The sequence below is a fragment of the Peromyscus leucopus genome, chromosome 10, assembly GCF_004664715.2.
Source record: "Peromyscus leucopus breed LL Stock chromosome 10, UCI_PerLeu_2.1, whole genome shotgun sequence".
Classification (NCBI taxonomy): Eukaryota; Metazoa; Chordata; class Mammalia; order Rodentia; family Cricetidae; genus Peromyscus; species Peromyscus leucopus.
Genome location: NC_051071.1, coordinates 41,274,599 through 41,292,370, shown reverse-complemented (window position 1 = coordinate 41,292,370; position 17,772 = coordinate 41,274,599). Strand labels below are relative to the sequence as shown.

General features: G+C 48.5%; 1 protein-coding gene across 2 annotated transcripts in view; it reads left to right on the top strand.

The window, feature by feature from the left end:
- Sel1l3 (SEL1L family member 3) overlaps positions 1-17,772 on the top strand; it is a 112,875-nt gene that overhangs the window by 39,587 nt on the left and 55,516 nt on the right. For both annotated transcript variants that reach the window (XM_028865912.1, XM_037209033.1), the window contains exons 8-9: positions 1,401-1,533; positions 3,559-3,699. In XM_028865912.1, the coding sequence (XP_028721745.1) occupies positions 1,401-1,533; positions 3,559-3,699 (274 nt within the window). The remainder of the gene's footprint in view (positions 1-1,400; positions 1,534-3,558; positions 3,700-17,772) is intronic.

The following is a 17,772-nucleotide window of genomic DNA, read 5'->3' as shown; positions in this document are numbered from 1 at the left end:
TTTTCAAACACTTTACTGTTGTGGCATGCAGTGGTGCACACCTGTAATGCCAGCAACCTGCAGGTTGGGGCAAAAAGATCAAGAGCTCAAGATCTAATTTGATGCCAGCCTGGGATGCAGGAGATCCTGTCTCACAAAAACAAAATAATATTCTTTGGTACTGGGGTTTGAACATTGGGCTTTATACTTTCTAGACTAACACTTTACCACTGAGCTTTCTCTCCACGTTTAGACTCTTTCCTTTCTTAAAAACATTTTTAAAAAATGGGAGGGGACAAGTTTTCAGTAACTTATCCAAGCTAGCCTTGAATTGACTCTGGAGTTCAGGCAGACTTTGAACTTTTGGTCCTCTTGCCTCAGTCTACTGAGTAGATACAATTACAGATGTGTGTCAACAGACCCAGCTTTAAAAAATGTTTTGGAGGTAGTCTTTTTAATATCATGAATAACACACATCCCCACCCCACACAAACACATATCTATGTATTAATATGTGAAACTGAAATAAAAATTTTACTAAAAATACCTACTCCTGCTAGGTGCAATGATGCACACCAGAAGGATTTGCTGAAGGAGGTGGAGGCAGGAGGATCGTAAGTTCCAGGACAGCCAGGCCTACAGAGAGAAACCCTGCCTTGAAAAACAAAAAAGAAAAAAGGAAAAAAAAAATCCTCCTCCTCTGATGTGTTCTAACGTTTTGGATCCTTCTGTATAAACACAAAAGAAACCACTGCTGTTTACAACCAGTGAGCAGTGAGTCTCTCTCTCTCTCTCTCTCTCTCTCTCTCTCTCTCTCTCTCTCTCTCTCTGGTGCAGACATGCACTTGAAAATACACCGAGTTAAGACTGAGTCCCCTGGTCCCAGGGGCTTGCTCTTCAGGCCTTTGACCTGTTTGTCATAGAAAGTCACGTGACTTGAGTTAATTCCCCTGTGTTTGGGCTCTCTGAGGTGCATGTGTACATCTGGCCACACTTAGGGCTGTAGGGAATTGTGCTTTGGGGCAGTGGCCCCGAGTGGGCTCTTGCAGACTGAGGGGCCTGCCAGGCTGAAGGAAGGAGGGCCTCGGGTGGCAGGCCCAGCTTGGGTAGAATTAGCATCACTGGGTAAGATTTGGAAATGGAGATAAATACGATTTTCTGCATTTCTGCATGTGGAGGGGGAACAGGTCTCCGGGTCACACTAATGTGGAAGGAGCTTTGCAGATGAGATGGTGGTATGCCAGAAGCCGGAGCTGGCATGGCCTTGAGTTGATCCTCATGGCATTAGTTTGCAAATCCAAGTGAGATGGTGGCTGGTGATGTCCACGAGAGACCTCCGTCAGCTGAACACACCTGACTGCGTACTAGCCGGTGGACACTGGATGACTTGCCGTTCACGCTATTTCTTGCCCTTCCTGCAGATTCATAATCCCTTCCTTCAGAAGGAGCTGGCTGAACAAATCAAGTTATATTACGAGCGGTGTGCTGAGGTCCAAGAAATCATATCTGCGTATGCTGCAACAGTCCAGGTCGAGGGTGAGAGACGAGAAACATGTAAGTGCAGAGCTCGGGAGGGGATTTTAAGCTCGGCATTTGCATGGACATGCTTGGCTTTGCTCTGGGAGCGACTGAAATAGAAACATACCCCATGTACCACTTGGCCCAGATACCAGCAGGATCGGGTGTACCTGAAGCCTTCCACAGATGGATGGGAACCAGATGGTGCATTCCACCTTGATCCTCCCCCCCTCCCACACCCCCCAAAGCACAAGCAGCATCCAAGAACTAAACTGGTCAGAGCTCCCACCTTACCTGATCTTATTTAAGAATACAGACGAATGAGCATGTTTCGAACCTTGCCTGGAGTTCTCTTACATAGAAGGCTGTCTGAAAAATGAAACTAATCACTAGAAATCACTGTACACAACGGTATACTTTTGTCTTAGGCCATTAATATCAGAACAATGGCTTTCCTGTCTGGGGCCCCGTTTTATCCTTAAATTCTCAAAATCAGCTCAGGAAGGCACTGGTAAATTGGACAGAAGGGATGAATCTCAGGAGATTGCTGTTCCTGGTGCCCGTGTTGCCCAGGGCCTCCTTCCCCACTCAGGGTGTGGCCACAGTTTGGTCCTGTCTCGTCTCCCCGGGTCCCAGCTCAGATTTAGCACTTGTCAATTTTTCTGTGCTTTTGGATTTCCATGTTGGATGTGGTGACGCTGTAGTTAGTCACATATGTTCCTTCTGGAAAAGAAATTCCTGTGAGAGGTTTGCCGTCAGCAAGGGCAAGCTCCGTATCTCAATCCTGCCTGCTTGTCTTATGCACCCCCAGAGTGGGAACTTGCAGTCCCAGGCTAGGGGAAGCGGGGCGCATAGATGCATCCCAGTCGTGCCCCGGTCTGACGGGGTCACACAGCGGCTGGAGAGGGTGATAGGTGGTCAACACTCTGCAGCTCTATTCAAGAGCAGATTGTCAGGCTGGCGATTCAGTCTCTGGGATCCACAGGGTAGAAGAAAAGACCCGACTTCGCAAGGCTGTCCTTTGATCTCTGCTTGAGTACTATGGTACACACGGGATCCCCCACCCTCCACATACATGCACACATAAAATAAATAAAAATCTAAAATTTAAAAAAAAGCAAAGCCTGGATTATCTTGGGCTAAGGACATGGCCCAGTTGAGTGGTTGCAAGCACCAGGACCTGAGTTCCATGCCCAGAACCCACATAAAAATTCAAACTCGATGTCACTCACCTGTAAATCCCAGTGCTGGAGAGGAGGAGACTGGGGGTGGGGGGGGGGCTCTCTCTGGCCAGTCAGGCTAGCCTAAGTGGCAAGCTACCAGGAACTGAGAGACCACATCTTAAAGGATAAATGACATGTCTGAGGATGACACCGAGGATTGTCCCCTGCTTCTACATGCCTGTGCACATGTCTGTGCACACCCACCCCTGTGCACCCCCCTCCCATACACACGGGAGCACAAAAAAAAAAAAAAATGAAAAAGAATAGACTGTCCTGATCAGCTGCTCCACTTACTGCTGAATCATACAGAAGCATAGATGCTTCCAGGAGAGGGGGCAGACACACAGGAATAGTAATGTCCCAAAGAGGAAACGCTTTGGGATAATTTACACGGCACCAGGACAGAGACCGGGACTCCAAAAGCCAGCCCTCTATGCTGACCTGTTTGGTGGCATCAGGGAGATTTTCCTAGTCTTCAACAGTTCCACCTCGGGGATGGGGGGCAGGGGCCTCTTGGACCTCACTCTTCAACACACATACCAACAAAATGGCCTAGATATTGGCCTCCTGGGGACAAGTCAGAGGCCAGCTGCTCATTCTGCAGAATTAGTCAACAGCCATCAACATCCTTGGCATGTTCTCTTGGATTTGGTTCCCGGTGCTGACCCCAAGGCAGGGATGTCACAGCAAGTTTCAAATCCCCGAAGGATCCAAGCCAAATCCAGGACCATTAAGCCTGATCTTCTATTCCAAGCTCCCCTTGTTGGGGGGGGGGAGTTTTTCGAGGGATAACAGCTTTGCCGCTCCTGAGGGGGTGACGTCTTGTGCTTCTGTGTAGGTGACGTCTATAACTCCTACCTGGACCTCAAGCGCAGGTATGGAAGAGCGGAGGTGTGCAGAGCGTTGCCCTGGGAGAAGGAGCTGAGAGACAGGCACCCCAGCTTGTTCCAGGCACTGCTGCAGATGGACTTGCGGACTGGTAACCAGGCCCCTGCCTAGGCTTTGGGTGCTAGCTAGAGAGGCGCCCTGCTTTTCCGTCTCGCTCACTCTCTCTTGGTGATTTATGCCTTGATGTTATTTTTAACCCCGGTGTTCTAGTTTAATTTCAGATTTAAATTCTGCCCTTGTGTGTCCACAGCACTGAATAGATCTATGCACATTTCCCAAAACTTAAATTTAGGTTTCACTCAAGCAATTCTTTATCGAGAGCCAGGGCTGCAAACGGCGGACAGGCCACCGCCAGAATTGGCCTCCAAATGGAGTTAGTTTGCAAAATACCTTTTTGTGTATTTTGAAAAGAATTTCATTATCGGTATCTAAAAACTTTCAGAAAAATGCAAATGTCTAGCTTTACTTGAGAAAAATTCAGAGATGTAGCTGCCCTGGGCCTGTGTTCCTAGAGTCAGTGATCCTGGAGGGAAGGCGCAGGTTTGGGTATGCTCTGTCTACCCACAGAGCATACCCTCCTCTCCGATTTTCCCCTCCTGCTCTCTGCCATCATGGATCTAGCCTGCTGGGCCCTTAGGCATTTGAACGTGAGCCTCCTGACCTGAAGTACATTTCAGGGTCATCTCAGATTTACAGTAGGTCCCTCCTGGATGCTGGCGGGTTTCTCCTTAGGCCCACTGCCATTTGAATTTGCTTAGTTAAGTACACACTGTGGGGCCAGAGGGCATCTGGAAACCATGCCTGTTAGAAAGAGGAGACGGTCTCACAGGGAAGCACACCACGCAGGTCCACACGTAGGTCCCGGTGATAAAAAGACTCATTGTGTTGCTGGGCGGTGGTGGCACACGCCTTTAATCCCAGCACTCGGGAGGCAGAGGCAGGCGGATCTCTGTGAGTTCGAGGCCAGCCTGGGCTACCAAGTGAGTTCCAGGAAAGGCGCAAAGCTACACAGAGAAACCCTGTCTCGAAAAACCAAAAAAAAAAAAAAAAAAAAAAAAAAAGACTCATTGTGTTCCTGGATACAGAAGCGGTCTTGAGTCGAGGAGATGAGAGAATGACCTCCTAGGAATGGCAGTGTCCCAAGGCATGGACTTTATAAAGTGACCCTGCCCATGCTAGAAGAATTCAGGCTGTACAGGATATTTGATTTTCTACTCTTTCATGTTGACTAAGGGACGGCCCCGTCACTTACCTTGATTGAAGAGGTGACAGAAAGGTCCCTCCTCTTGAGTGATGGTCTTCAAAACAAAGACACACTGTAAGTCATTTTAGTCAGAGCAACAGAAGGGACGGCACAGAGAGAGGTGTGGCTGCTTCTGGACCCAGGTGTCCCAGAGGGCTTCCTGGAGGAGGTCACATTGTGACTGCTTCTGGAGGCATTTTCCAGATGAGAGAGGCAGGAGTAGATGCTGGAGGCAGGGAGGAGGGAAGAGCACAGAATGCTAAGTGACTCCTGTGAGAAGGGAAGCCAGAACTGACCAAGGGGATGACTCCAGCAAAACTCTGGTCACAGCTGGAATCTGTGTGGCTTTCCCTTCTAGGTGCCTGCAACTTGTTGGAGGGCATTAGGCTGTGGCGGGAGTGTAACCAGAAGGTTTTTCTGATCATCCTCCGGGAGCAGTTGTGGGCAGGGAGGTGAGCTAGAAGAGTATGGAGCAGGGAATGGACTGCACAGTCTTAGGGAGAAAGGGCAGAGGCCTGAGTAGGACAGAGGAATGGAGACAGAGCCAAAGGATATGACCAAGGTGGCTCTGTAGTACCCATGTCTGCTGGGTGATGTGAAGAGCGTCATGCCCCGTGACATCGACGTCTCTGGAGCTGGGTGACCTGGTTCCAGTTCATTTAACATTTACTCACTGCGTGCTCTTAAGCAAGTGTTTGTTTTTGCTGAGCCCTGGGTTCCTCATCTACACACTGAGTGTAGTGGGTGATGTGGGGGTGGGGTTGGTGGTATTGGTAGAGGTGGTGGTGGGGTATTAGTAGAGGTGGTGATGGTATTGGTAGAGGTGGTGATGGTATAGGTAGAGGTGGTGATGGTATAGGTAGAGGTGGTGATGGTATAGGTAGAGGTGGTGGTGGTATTGGTAGAGGTGGTGATGGTATAGGTAGAGGTGGTGGTGGTATTGATAGAGGTGGTGGTGGGGTATTAGTAGAGGTGGTGGTGGTATAGGTAGAGGTGGTGATGGTATTGGTAGAGGTGGTGGTGGTATTGGTAGAGGTGGTGGTGGTATTGGTAGAGGTGGTGGTGGTATTGGTAGAGGTGGTGGTGGTATTGGTAGAGGTGATGGTGGTATTGGTAGAGGTGGTGGTGGTGGTATTGGTAGAGGTGGTGGTGGTATTAGGTAGAGGTGGTGGTGGTGTATTGGTAGAGGTGGTGGTGGTATTGGTAGAGGTGTGATGGTGGTATTGGTAGAGGTGGTGGTGGTATTGGTAGAGGTGGGGGTGGTGGGGGGGGGGGGGGGGTGGTGGTATTGGTAGAGGTGGTGGTGGTATTGGTAGAGGTGGTGGTGGTATTGGTAGAGGTGGTGGTGGTGGTATTGGTAGAGGTGGTGGTGGTATTGGTAGAGGTGGTGATGGTATTGGTAGAGGTGGTGGTGGTATTGGTAGAGGTGGTGGTGGTGGTATGGTAGAGGTGGTGGTAGGTGGTATAGGTAGAGGTGGTGGTGGTATTGGTAGAGGTGGTGGTGGTGGTATTGGTAGAGGTGGTGGTGATGGTATTAGTAGAGGTGGTGATGGTATTGGTAGAGGTGGTGATGGGAGCCTTCTGTAGCAATCCTTCCCTCCTAGTTCAGTGAGTTGACATGCATATCAAACACTGGGGGTGGGAATGGGGATGTAGTTAATTGGTAGAGCGCTTGCCTAGAATGTGCAAGGCTTTGATCCTAGCACTAGAAAAAAAAAATCATTCGCGACTTAGCCGTTTGGAAGAAGCATCTCTCATCTTCAATATTGTACCTATTGGGCTGGAATGGCCTTTGTTTTGGGGCGTTCCTGTGCATGATAGGATAGTCTGCTACGTGTACCTCTGCACCCAACTAATAGCGGCCATGCCCACTCCTCCAAAACACCTCTAGACACTGACCAATCCAGTGTCCCCAAGAAACCCAGTCACCCCAACTGCTGTGAGTGAGAGAGAAGAGGTACCCCATGTTTTCCCTGAGCCCCTGTGAGGTGGTGGAGTTGCCTCATACCTAATAAATACCTAAGGAGAGGGAGTGTGCCTTGAACGCTGCGGAGTTTAAACCGAACTTCCGGCCACATCTACCAAACCCCGGGCCTGTGATTTCTGATTGTCGTTAAATATAGACGCACTGGTGGGGAGGAGGAACGAGGCATCTGCACGACACATTCTTTGTAAAGAAAATACTCTCAATACAAATGTTTTCCTGTTATTTTTACAGCTCACGGTTTTGTTTATTTGAATTTAGGACTATTTTATTCTCCATGGAGGCCTGGAAATAGAATCAAATAAAAAAAAAAAAAACCCACATCATGAGCCCGTAGGACAGTTAGCTCTAGCAAGACCCACCAGCCAGCCGAGGCCAGGCTGCTGTGGCCCTCAGGAGAGGAAGGAGAGCCCCCCCCGCCCCAACCCCCACCTCCACTCCCCAAAGCCAGATGTTCCATCCTGAGACTGACTATGCTAGACCTGTCAGTCAAATGCAGATTTCAGGCCAAATGAGATCACCAGGAAGCGGGAAGCGATGCCCCCAGGCCCTGCATCTTTCCTGAAACCGTGGCCTTGGCCTTCTAAGGGCACACAGTCCCTGCTTGCCTCCTCTGCCTCTCCCTGGGGAACCCCAGAGCAGGGGGATGCAGGAGAAGGTAAATTTCCAGAGCTAGTACCCCTTTCTGCCAGAGGCAGCTGCTTTTCTAGGTTGAGTTGGAAAGGCCCCGAAGCCTCCTGCAGAGTCAGGGTACACACGCCATCAAATTCCTCTGCCTGGCATGGTGCCCTTGCTTGGGGCTGTAATAGCATCATCTGGCTAACCCAAGAGAGAGCAATTGGTGTCATAGCTCGTACCCAGCTTCCTAACAAGGTTGAGAAAAATGCAGAAAACTTGATTTTTGAAAATTGAAGGTAGAAAATCAGTTTACGTGTTTAATGGACCTTGGCTATGGTCTCTTATCAAAAGAATGTCAGTCGGCTGCTCTGCCCGTGTCCCTGGTCTCTGGGATAGCCTTTCTGACAAGGTCATCCTTCTGTTAACATCTGGCTAGCCCCAGCATGCTCCTCACAACTCATTTGTAGAACATGTGTCTGCATTCTCTCTTGCACTGTTGCCCTGGCTTGTCTTGTCTTAGTGATCGGTAGACTGGCGTAGACTTCCTTTACTACGGTTTGCATGTGGCTTCTCCCACGAGGCTTGGTCACTAGTGTGACATTGTGGGAGGGAAGGGAAGTTTCAAGAGATGAGTGTTAAGGGCCGGAGGAGTGGCTTCGTCAGTTAAGTAGTGGCTGTACAAGGATGAGGACCTGAGTTTGAATCCCCAGCACCCAGGTGATGTGGCACATGCCTATAATCCAAGTATCAGAGAGGCAGAGATGGTGATCGAATTTCCAAAGGTCTTATAATAAAAACCCAGAGCCTGATATTGGGGTAAATGCTGAAAGATCAGAGAGACAAAGGAACAAGCCGCAGCCAATACCTCTTACCTCACCAACTCCTCAGCGTGAAAAGGCTTTCTAGCCGAAAGGCCTCTGACCGAAAAGCCTTTAGTTCCTGTCTCCTCATGCCTTATATACCTTTCTCTACCCTGCTGTATCACTTCCTGTCTCAATTTCTCTAGTGCTGGCATTAAAGGTATGTGTGCTTCCCAAACAAAGGCATGAGATCTCAAGTGCTGGGGTTAAAGGTGTGTGCCACCACTGCCTGGCTCTGTTTCTCTCCTAGACTGAGTCAATCTCATGTAGTCCAGGGTGGCTTTGAACTCACAGAGATCCAGATGGATCTCTGCCTCCCGAGTGCTGGGATTAAAGCTATGTGCCGCCACTGCCTGACATCTATAAACACAGATGGCTTGTTCTGTCCTCTGATCTTCAGGCAGAGTTTATCAGGGTACACAATATATCACTACACAGAGACGGGAGGATCCATAGGGGTGGCTGGCCATGTAGTCTTGCTCAATTGGTGAGGTCCAGGTTTGGGTAAGTGGCACAACCTCAAAACTTAAGGTGGGGAGAGTGAAGAACTTTTGACTTCCATACATGTGCATACAAGTGCATGTGTACCCTCGAACACATACCTGTCTATGAAACATGCACACGACGTAAGTACTAGTGGGAGGTCTCTTGGACACTCCAGGCACTGCCCTCAGAAGGGATTGTGGTTGTTCTCCTGGGATCTCCGAACTTTAAAGAGGCTCAATTATTATGAGAGCAAGTCCAGACACGGACTCTCTCCCTAGACTCCTGTTTGGCCATGTGGCATCTCTCACTTGCACAAGCTCCCACCATGAGATGGTCCCCAGGGCCAAGATGATGCCAGCCACATTCCCTTGAACTCCCAGAGCTGTGCCTTAAACCAAACCACTGCTCCTGATGAAAAAAAGTGCCATGCCCAGAGCATTTCACTTACAGTAACGCAAAGCAGCAGATGTGTGCATCGCATTGCATTCCCCACACATCTGAGACAGGCTAAGAAAATGGACTTGAGCGGCAGATGTTGGATGCTTGAGACTTTTGCCATAGGGCAGGAAGAGGAACAAAAGGCTTTCGTTGAGTATGTTCTTAACTCATTCTCAACTGTTTGCCCCCTTTATTCACTAAACAGGTATCGGCTGAATGGCCCCCATGAGCCAGAATAGAACAAAGAATAAGGGAAGACTTCTTTATATAACTTTTCCCCCGTGGGTGGTGCATGATGCGTATTTGTGGATGTGCACGGCACAGTGTACATGTGGACGCCGGGAAACAACTTTGTGAAAGGAGTTCTTCCTCCCACCTTTATGTGGGTTCTGGGGGTCAAACTCGGGTCACTGGACTTGCCAGGCAGGCATTTACCCCTTGAGCCATCTTGATGGCCCAAGTTATGTTCAGACAAGATGTTTTTATTTCCTTACACTGTGGATTGATCCCAGGGCCTTGTGTGTGCTGGCTGGGCAGGAAGGCCACCACTGAGTCACATCTTCAGCAAGGCCGCATTTTAAATAAGAGTTAAGTTGGGCTAGAAGAAAAAGTAAACAACAGCTTCTTCATTTCCTCAGAGAAATTAATTTGTGGGATTAATATTCCTGGTTTTTTATTTTATTTTATTTTACTATTATTAGTGTGTGTGTGTGTGTGTGTGTGTGTGTGTGTGTGTGTGTGTGTGTGTCACATGCATGCCTGGGTGCCCAGGGAGTTCAGAGGAGGGCATTGGATCCCCTGGAACCGAAGTTACAAACATCTGTAAGCCATCATGTGGGTGCTAGGAATCAAACCCAGGTCCCCTGGGAGAGCAGTCAGTGCTCTTAACTGCTGAGCCATCTCTCCAGCCCTCCGTTTCCTTTTTTAAACAGAGACGATGAGACAAGACGACGGGACTTCTGATTCCTTATGAGGAATCCTTTCTCCTTGGAAGCATCTCCTCATGTATATGGCCAACAGTCTGCTTCCGGGCCTCTGCATATGCACATTTCAGACTTGAGAGTGATTCTCCCCCGCACCCACACTGTGCGATTTCAGATGGCGCATCTGCTCCCCTTCGAAGCCAACCCTTGAAAGGAGACATGGGTAGTTTGCAGGGGTGGAGGAAGCTTCCATTCCGTTGGCAAATGAGATGAGCATGGAGCAGTCTGCATGTCCCCACCTAGTGCGGTCAGCTGTTGTTTGCACCTAGTTGTTTGAGGGCTGTGCTAATCTGCTTAATATAAAAACTGCCATTCACGGTACAGTTCAGCATTGTTAGGAATAATCACACGCTCTGCATCAGATCACAACACTCTATATCTTGAAAAACTAAAATTTATACATTTGGGGTTTTTTTTTTTGGTTTTGGTTTGTTGTTATTGTTTGTTTGTTTTTGGCTTTTTCAAGATAGGGTTTCTCTGTGTAGCCCTGGCTGTCCTGGATCTGACTTTGTAGACCAGGCTGGCCTCAAACTCACTGAGATCTTCCTGTCTCTGCTTCCCAAGTTCTGGGATTAAAAGCGTGAGCCACCACTGCCCAGTTTATACATTTGTTTTTAAAAATTCCCCTTTACCTGCCCCAAGACCCCGAGAACTACCATGCTACTCTCTGTTCCTGTATCACTACATCAAATGTTCCCTAGAAAGGGGACCATCTAGCTTTTTTCATTTGGTGGTTGGCTTATTGCACTTGACATAATGTCTTTGCCCATGGTATAGCGCGTGTCAAAATCTCCTTCCTCTTCTTAAAGATGAACAGTCTTCCATTGTGTGTCCTGGCCACACTGACTTATCCGTTCATCCCTTCCACTTCCATTCTATTGTGATAAATGCTGCGTGGAACATGGGAAGGCGAATGTCTCTCTTCAGCCACGTGTGCTCACGATGCTTTGTGGTGTATACCCAGCAGTGGGATGTCTGGATCATGGGGCAGTTCTGTTTAGTGTTTTGAGGAACCTCTACAGTTCTCACAATGGCTGCCCTTTTCTGCTCCCACTAATGGTGCACAAGGAATTACATTTCTCCAATCCTAACCAACACTTATTTTCCACTTAGTTTGATGGTAGCCACCCTTGTAAGTATGTGGGGGTGATAAATTCTATGCAGCATTTTACAGACTGTGGAAAGTCTGGTCGTATCAGACTCCAGAAGGTAAAGCTGTCATAACACGACACCGTGTCTGGGAAAGAACTTCATGGACAGAAAACGACCATGTGGGCATGAGGGACAGTCTTGTCTGAATGGAATCTGCCTTGACTTAGGGCTGGTGGATCTTCTGTGTGCCACTTTGACCTCAGGTGCTGGCCCGTGCAGGGTGGAACAGAACACCCAAGTGATCAGTTTATGCTTTGGGTTCTCCACAATGGCAGCAGAGCTTCTGGGGGGCATGCTAGCTGCGTGGTGACAAAGACTTCCTTCATATGATCCTGCCCAGCACATTCGTGCCCATGCTGGTCAATGAATGTGGTCCACAGTCGCCTTCCTTCCTAATAAGCAGCCTTCATGTCCCAATTTGGTCCACCTCCTCGTGCCTTTTGTCCATCTCTGTCGGCCCACGGCCCCTCCTGTCATGCATGCGTGCACAACTGCTGCCTGTCTATATTACAAGGCTTGCTTGTCTGCTTCCGCCATGTAACTGAGTCCTCAAACACAGAGGAAGTCCCTCACCTTTAGTGTGTGTGTGTGTGTGTGTGTGTGTGTGTGTGTGTGTGTGTGTGTGTGTGTGTAGAGAGTCCACTGAGAGTTTGTGCATGTGTGAGTATGGAGTATGCATGCACGTGTGTATAAATGTGTGTAAGGCCAGAGGTCACTCTCAGGCACTATCCACCTTGTTTGATGGAAGAGTCTCTCTCTGGCCTGAAGGCTCACCCAGTAGGCGGGTTGACTGGCCAGTGAGTTCCAGGGATCTTCCTGTCTCTGCCTCCACAGTCCTGGGATCAGAAGCATGGACTGCTATGCCTGGCTTTCTAATACAGGTCCTGGAAATCAAACCCAGGTGCACACAGTCGCACAACAAGCACTTTGCCAACTGAGCTGTCTTTCCAGTGGCTGCTTGTTTGTTTGGGAAACAGGGCCTTGGCATGTAGTCCAGGTTACCCCCAAACTCACAGAAAGGCCTCCTGCCTCCACTTCCCACATCCTGGGGGTTTCCGGTGTCCAGTACGACAAGCAGCTTTCCGTGCCTCTTGAAAATCCTCACCTCAAAAAGCCTCGAGAAGCCATGAGCCTCCCAGTGCCCAGGGAGCTCAGTGCCCTCCCCACCCTCAAACCTTTAGCGGCAGCGTCGCGTTAAGAGACCCCCAGGTGGAGGTCTGCACCGGCAAGGCCACAGCTCCAGCCCGTACTGACCGAGTCCACTATGGTTCCTCTCCTACCTTCTGCATTTTCTCATTTCTCTCTCATCATGAACCTGTTCCGTCTTGGGAGCTGCCATCTTGCCTCTGTAAACGCTGCTCTGGTCCCCGAAACTATGGACCCTCTCTGGAGTCCATGAAAGGAGACTGGAATCTTCTCAGTTCCGTGCATACCAAAGAATTTCGGAAATATGGCTCTCATCCTTGCTGCTTTCTCTGATCTCAAGGGGTGGGACGGACAGGTGGCCAGATGTAAAACTAACCCTGAGATACATTGCAAAGCCAGTTTGGGACCCATAGATTGAGTACCTCCTGGCACTGTGCTAGGCCCTGGGGCAACCACACTGGGAACGGGACCAGCCCACACACAGCTCTAGGCCAAGTGCCGGGGGGTGCTGTGGGGGAAGCTTGCTAAATGTTGACAGCTGATGTGCTAACATGCTGTAAAACTCAGCTGTTCCCACTGGGGTCCCCACTCTCATGTATAACAGGGCTTGTTCTTCACCTCACAGAGCCTGCAAGCCTTTGAATTAAAGATGGCAGCACTCCTGGGGTACCCAGCTGCAGTGCGTATGGATGCTCCCAAGACCCTTGCCGCCCTCCGGCATTCCAGAGATGAGCTCTGCATCCTGATTGCCTTGCTTGGTCTGTGAAATCTCTTATCCCTTCTCTGTCACTCAGTTCCCCCTGTGCATGGTGCTGGGGTGGCATCCAGTACGAGATCATCCAATACGGATCTTCCGATCAGGACTTCAGCAGGCATTTGGATCGGTCAGCCTGAAAGCCGTCTCCGAGCCTTGACTTCTCCAGGAAAATGGCAGTTGCTGGGGCATGGAAATGGCCCTGTTAGCATTTGGATTTTTTTTTTTCTGACACTGCAACGGTAGAATACAGCCTACGTGGTTTTCATTATTTAAGAGTTGTTCTGGCCATTCCATTCTTTTATTCTCCTGACAGACCGTCCTTGTCAAAACTGAGTAGTTTGACATCAAAAGCCTGTTGAAGAGTGCTGTGGTACCAGGACCAGCAGGGTGCTGGGTGGAATGGTACTGGGGGCTGGACTCCAGGCTTGAGGGCTGGGGACAGTGAAGAAGACCACAAAGACTCACAGCCTGGTAGGCAGGGGTCCAGGTGAGGACCAGGTGCCATAAAGGCAGGAGGATGAGTGAGTGAGGCTGGTGTGATGGCTGTGTACCCCTGGGGACATCTGCCCCAGGCCGGAGCTGTCTTCTCGGCCTCCTTTTTCTGCACTGTTAAGCTCACATTTGCTGGTGCCAGTGCCTGGAGGAGGTCTAGGAGCTGCCAATAAATGGTGCTCTGGGATGAGGCCAGGTCCAAGCCTGGGCTCCTCTCCCAGGGCTGACACCATCTGCCTGGTTTCCGCAGGGCCTCTTGCCCCAGGCTTTGGAGCACAATATAGAGATGAGATGTCTCTGCACCGTCTGCCGGGGGGAAGGCGACTGCACCAGAATGCTACTTTGATTTTAATGTGGCCAACAGTTCCACTGTTTGGTTGAAGAAGTGCAGAACATGGGCGTGACAGACATGCAGTTCCGTGAACCAGTGACCCCAGGGCACCCCTTCCCTTAGGAGCTATGCCTGGCGTCGCAGAGTCGTCGCCTGTATTATTAGGATTTGAAAGCAGTTATTGTTAGGTTTTTAAATACCTGTATACAGAGGTGAGAGGAAGAAAACAAAGAATGGGTTACAGTTTTCCCACCCAAAAAATAACAATCCTGAAAAGAGAGAGGGGGGAGAGGGGGATGGGGAAGACGGGGAAGGAAGGAAGGAAGGAAGGAAGGAAGGAAGGAAGGAAGGAAGGAAAGAGGGAAGGGAAGGGAAAGGAAGGGAAGGAAAGGAAGAAGAGGGGAGGGGAGGAGAGAAGAAGGAAGAAAGGAACTCCAAGTTTCTGAACCTTAGGTAAATATTTAGAAAAGCAGGATGGATGGAGATCTGAGGTTGATGTCTAGTAGATGTGAGGCCCTTGGATCAGTCTTCAACACTACCCAGAAATAAAAGCAATAAGGAAAAAAAATTGCATCTGTAGGGAACATGTACAGACTTTTTTTTTCTTATTATTTGCACCTAAACAGTACAGAGTAACACCTATTTCCTGAGCATTTGCATTGTAGGAGAAAGAGGGACAGCTTGGATAGAATGGGCGTTCCCGGTGCCCAAAGACACACATGCTGTACTTGGGCGCCATTGCAGCCGGCTCTTGAGGCTTCTTGGAGGCCATCAGCACCTCAGATCAGAATGCAGATGAGGAACTCCACCGAGGGTTTTTTAAGTCAGTACACTTGATGAAGAGGGCTCCTTATAACAGCAGCGTGATATTTCCTCCTTGTACTTTTCTCCTCTTTCAAACTTCTGCTTTGGATGCACTTTGCCGTTCGGAAAGCCTGACACTAAAAATGACTTTGCTATTGATGTCTCCGTCCCTCTCACGGGGAGCGAGGGTGCCGCTCTGCTTCTGAATTCCCAATCAGAAGCTGGCTCCAGCTCGCAGGTCTTAAGTGGGTGGCTATCTTCGCAGATTCTACCTTTTGCCTCTTCTGACAATCAGTGCACACCTTCTGATATGAATGAAGAGGAAAATAAGCTGTGCTGCCTGGAAAATGGGGCTTAAGTGATGGTGGCTGTGGCTTTTGTTCCTTAGCATCTGATACCAAAAGAAAGAAAATGGAGAAGTAGTGATTTCTCCCATTCTGTTTGTTTGTTTCTTCATTATACCATTAATCTCCTCAAACAAGACATGTTTTTAGTTACAGATTGGCTAGGGAAAAAAAAAATGCATATGCTAAACCAGATGGGTGAAATTAACAGTTTCATTAAACCGACTTTAATATCGACAAAGACACCATGGCTTTGATTTTTAGATAATAGTTACAACCCGAACTTTACCAAAATGAGTAATTGTACCTTAGAATTATTACTTTTATTAAATTCAGTAGTGCAGAAAATTGTTTAGATTCTTGGGCAGAGAAAATATCAATTGGTGATTTTTTTTTTTTTGTGGGATGGAGTTAAGAATTTTAATATTAAAAAAAGAAATGAGCAAGCCCTTCTGCAGAGCTTTTTGGGCTCAGGATAGACTGGAGGATTCTGGGTTTGTTCCCAGCTACCTGGGCAATCCTGATGCTGATTTCTGGGGTTCTGTGCCAGGGGTCAGTGGAGGCAGGTGTTTCATTTAGAGTTTCATTTCTTTTGGAGTCTTTCCCTCCTCTGAGCCCACAAAGCCAGCGTCCCTGTGTAGTCAAGCAAAACCCGTCATCTTAGAATTTGGCAGGGAGGAGAGGCCAGGATGAATCGTTAACGATAACACAAATGCCACTCTGCCGGGAATGTGCGCATGGGGCATCTGAAAGGAGAAAGTGTTGAAAACTAAATCTACGAAGAAGTAGCAGTCTGATCTATGTTTTCGGTGTCTCTATGCTCACTGAATCCATGGAGAAGGTTCTTATCAAGGGAATGGTCTCATAGCGTAGAGTGCTCCCATTAGCAGAGCAAAGGGAAAACCCAACAGAAGAGATTTCCCAGAGTCCTGGTGGAAAAGGATGTTATCGTGCAGGCATAGCCCAGCAGGAGAACAGAGAGAAGTGTCCAAGGCTGCCCATCGCTGTGATGTTGGTTATAGCAAAATCACAAGAGTGACCCAAGAGTCTAAAAATAGAGAACTTGGTGCAGCCGTAAAATGCAGAATGGTCAGCCCTCTGTTCTGTGGGCTCTGCGTCTGCACGCAACCAAAGATGGGTCAAGGGTATTTAGAGCATCAGGCTGAGGGTGGAGCTGTGGTCTCCAGTGCTTGGTATGTGTGAGGGTCCTCAAGTCAGTCTTCAGCACCGAACACCACACACACAGACACACACAGACACACACAGACACACACACACAGACACACACACACACACACACACACACACACACTAACCTGTAGTGAACATGTATGGACATATTTTTCTTGTTGTTAGTCCTTACAATTCTTTGTAACAACCATTTCCAGTATATCTAGAGATGGTGTCCAAGGAATCTAGAGATGGTTTCGAGTCAAGGGCATGACCAGCTGATTTACAGTATAACAGGGTGGGTGCTGTCACCTACAAAATTCATGCTCTAGAACCACATGATTGAATTGAAAAAAAAAAAAAATCACAAACAGTTGTCTCGTAATGTTTCAGGTAAGTTTAGATTTTGTGTTAGGCTGAGTTCAGAGCTGTTCTTGGTCACACGTGGCCACAAGCTGCAGCTGGGACCCACCTGATAGAGTACACAGGTGGGAAGGTACACAGGAAGATGGACACTGGTCTCTTGCAAAGAGTCTGCTATGAGGAACTAGGGAGAATCCTGGAAGTGGTGCCCCAATTACTGCCATTTATTTATTTATGTATTTATTTATGTATTTATGTATGTATGTATTTATTTATTTATTTATTTATCTATTTATTTGGAGGATGTGGACATGTGCAGGCAAATGTGTGTGAAGGTCTGAGGTCAACACTGATGTCTTTCCTTGATCACCTTCCACCTTTTCCTTTTTGAGACGTATCTCTCATTGAACCTAACGTTTATGGATTAGGTTATGCTAGCCGGCCAATGAGCTTCAGGGATGTCCCTGTCTCTCTTGCCCTAAGGCTGGATTACAGACATATGTCACAACGTGTAGCTGTTTATGTGGGTGGGTGTGGATCTGGATTCAGGTCCTCAGACTTGCACGGCATGCGCTTTACCCACAGAGCTCGTGCCCTACTCTGCCTCTGCATTATTGGAGCGCTAAACGGAATGAACTTCTGACGGCCGTAGAGAGCTATTAATAATACAGAGTTAATTTAAAAGAGCACGTTGGGCCGGCGAGATGGCTTAGGGGGGCTTATCACCGAGCCCCAAGGCCTGAGTTTGATCCCCGGGACCCACGGAGTGGAGGAGAAGGAGTGAGGTGACCCCTGCAAGGTGACCTCTGACCTCCACATTCATGCTGGGGCATGTGTGCACCTCCACATGCACACACACAAATAAGTGAAATTTAATAGAAATTTAAAACATAAAAAATGAAGTCAGAATCTATAGTGGCATGATATGCCTCTTGGGGAAAAGAAAAAAAATATATATGTAAATAAATGCATATATGAATTACTGTGCATGTA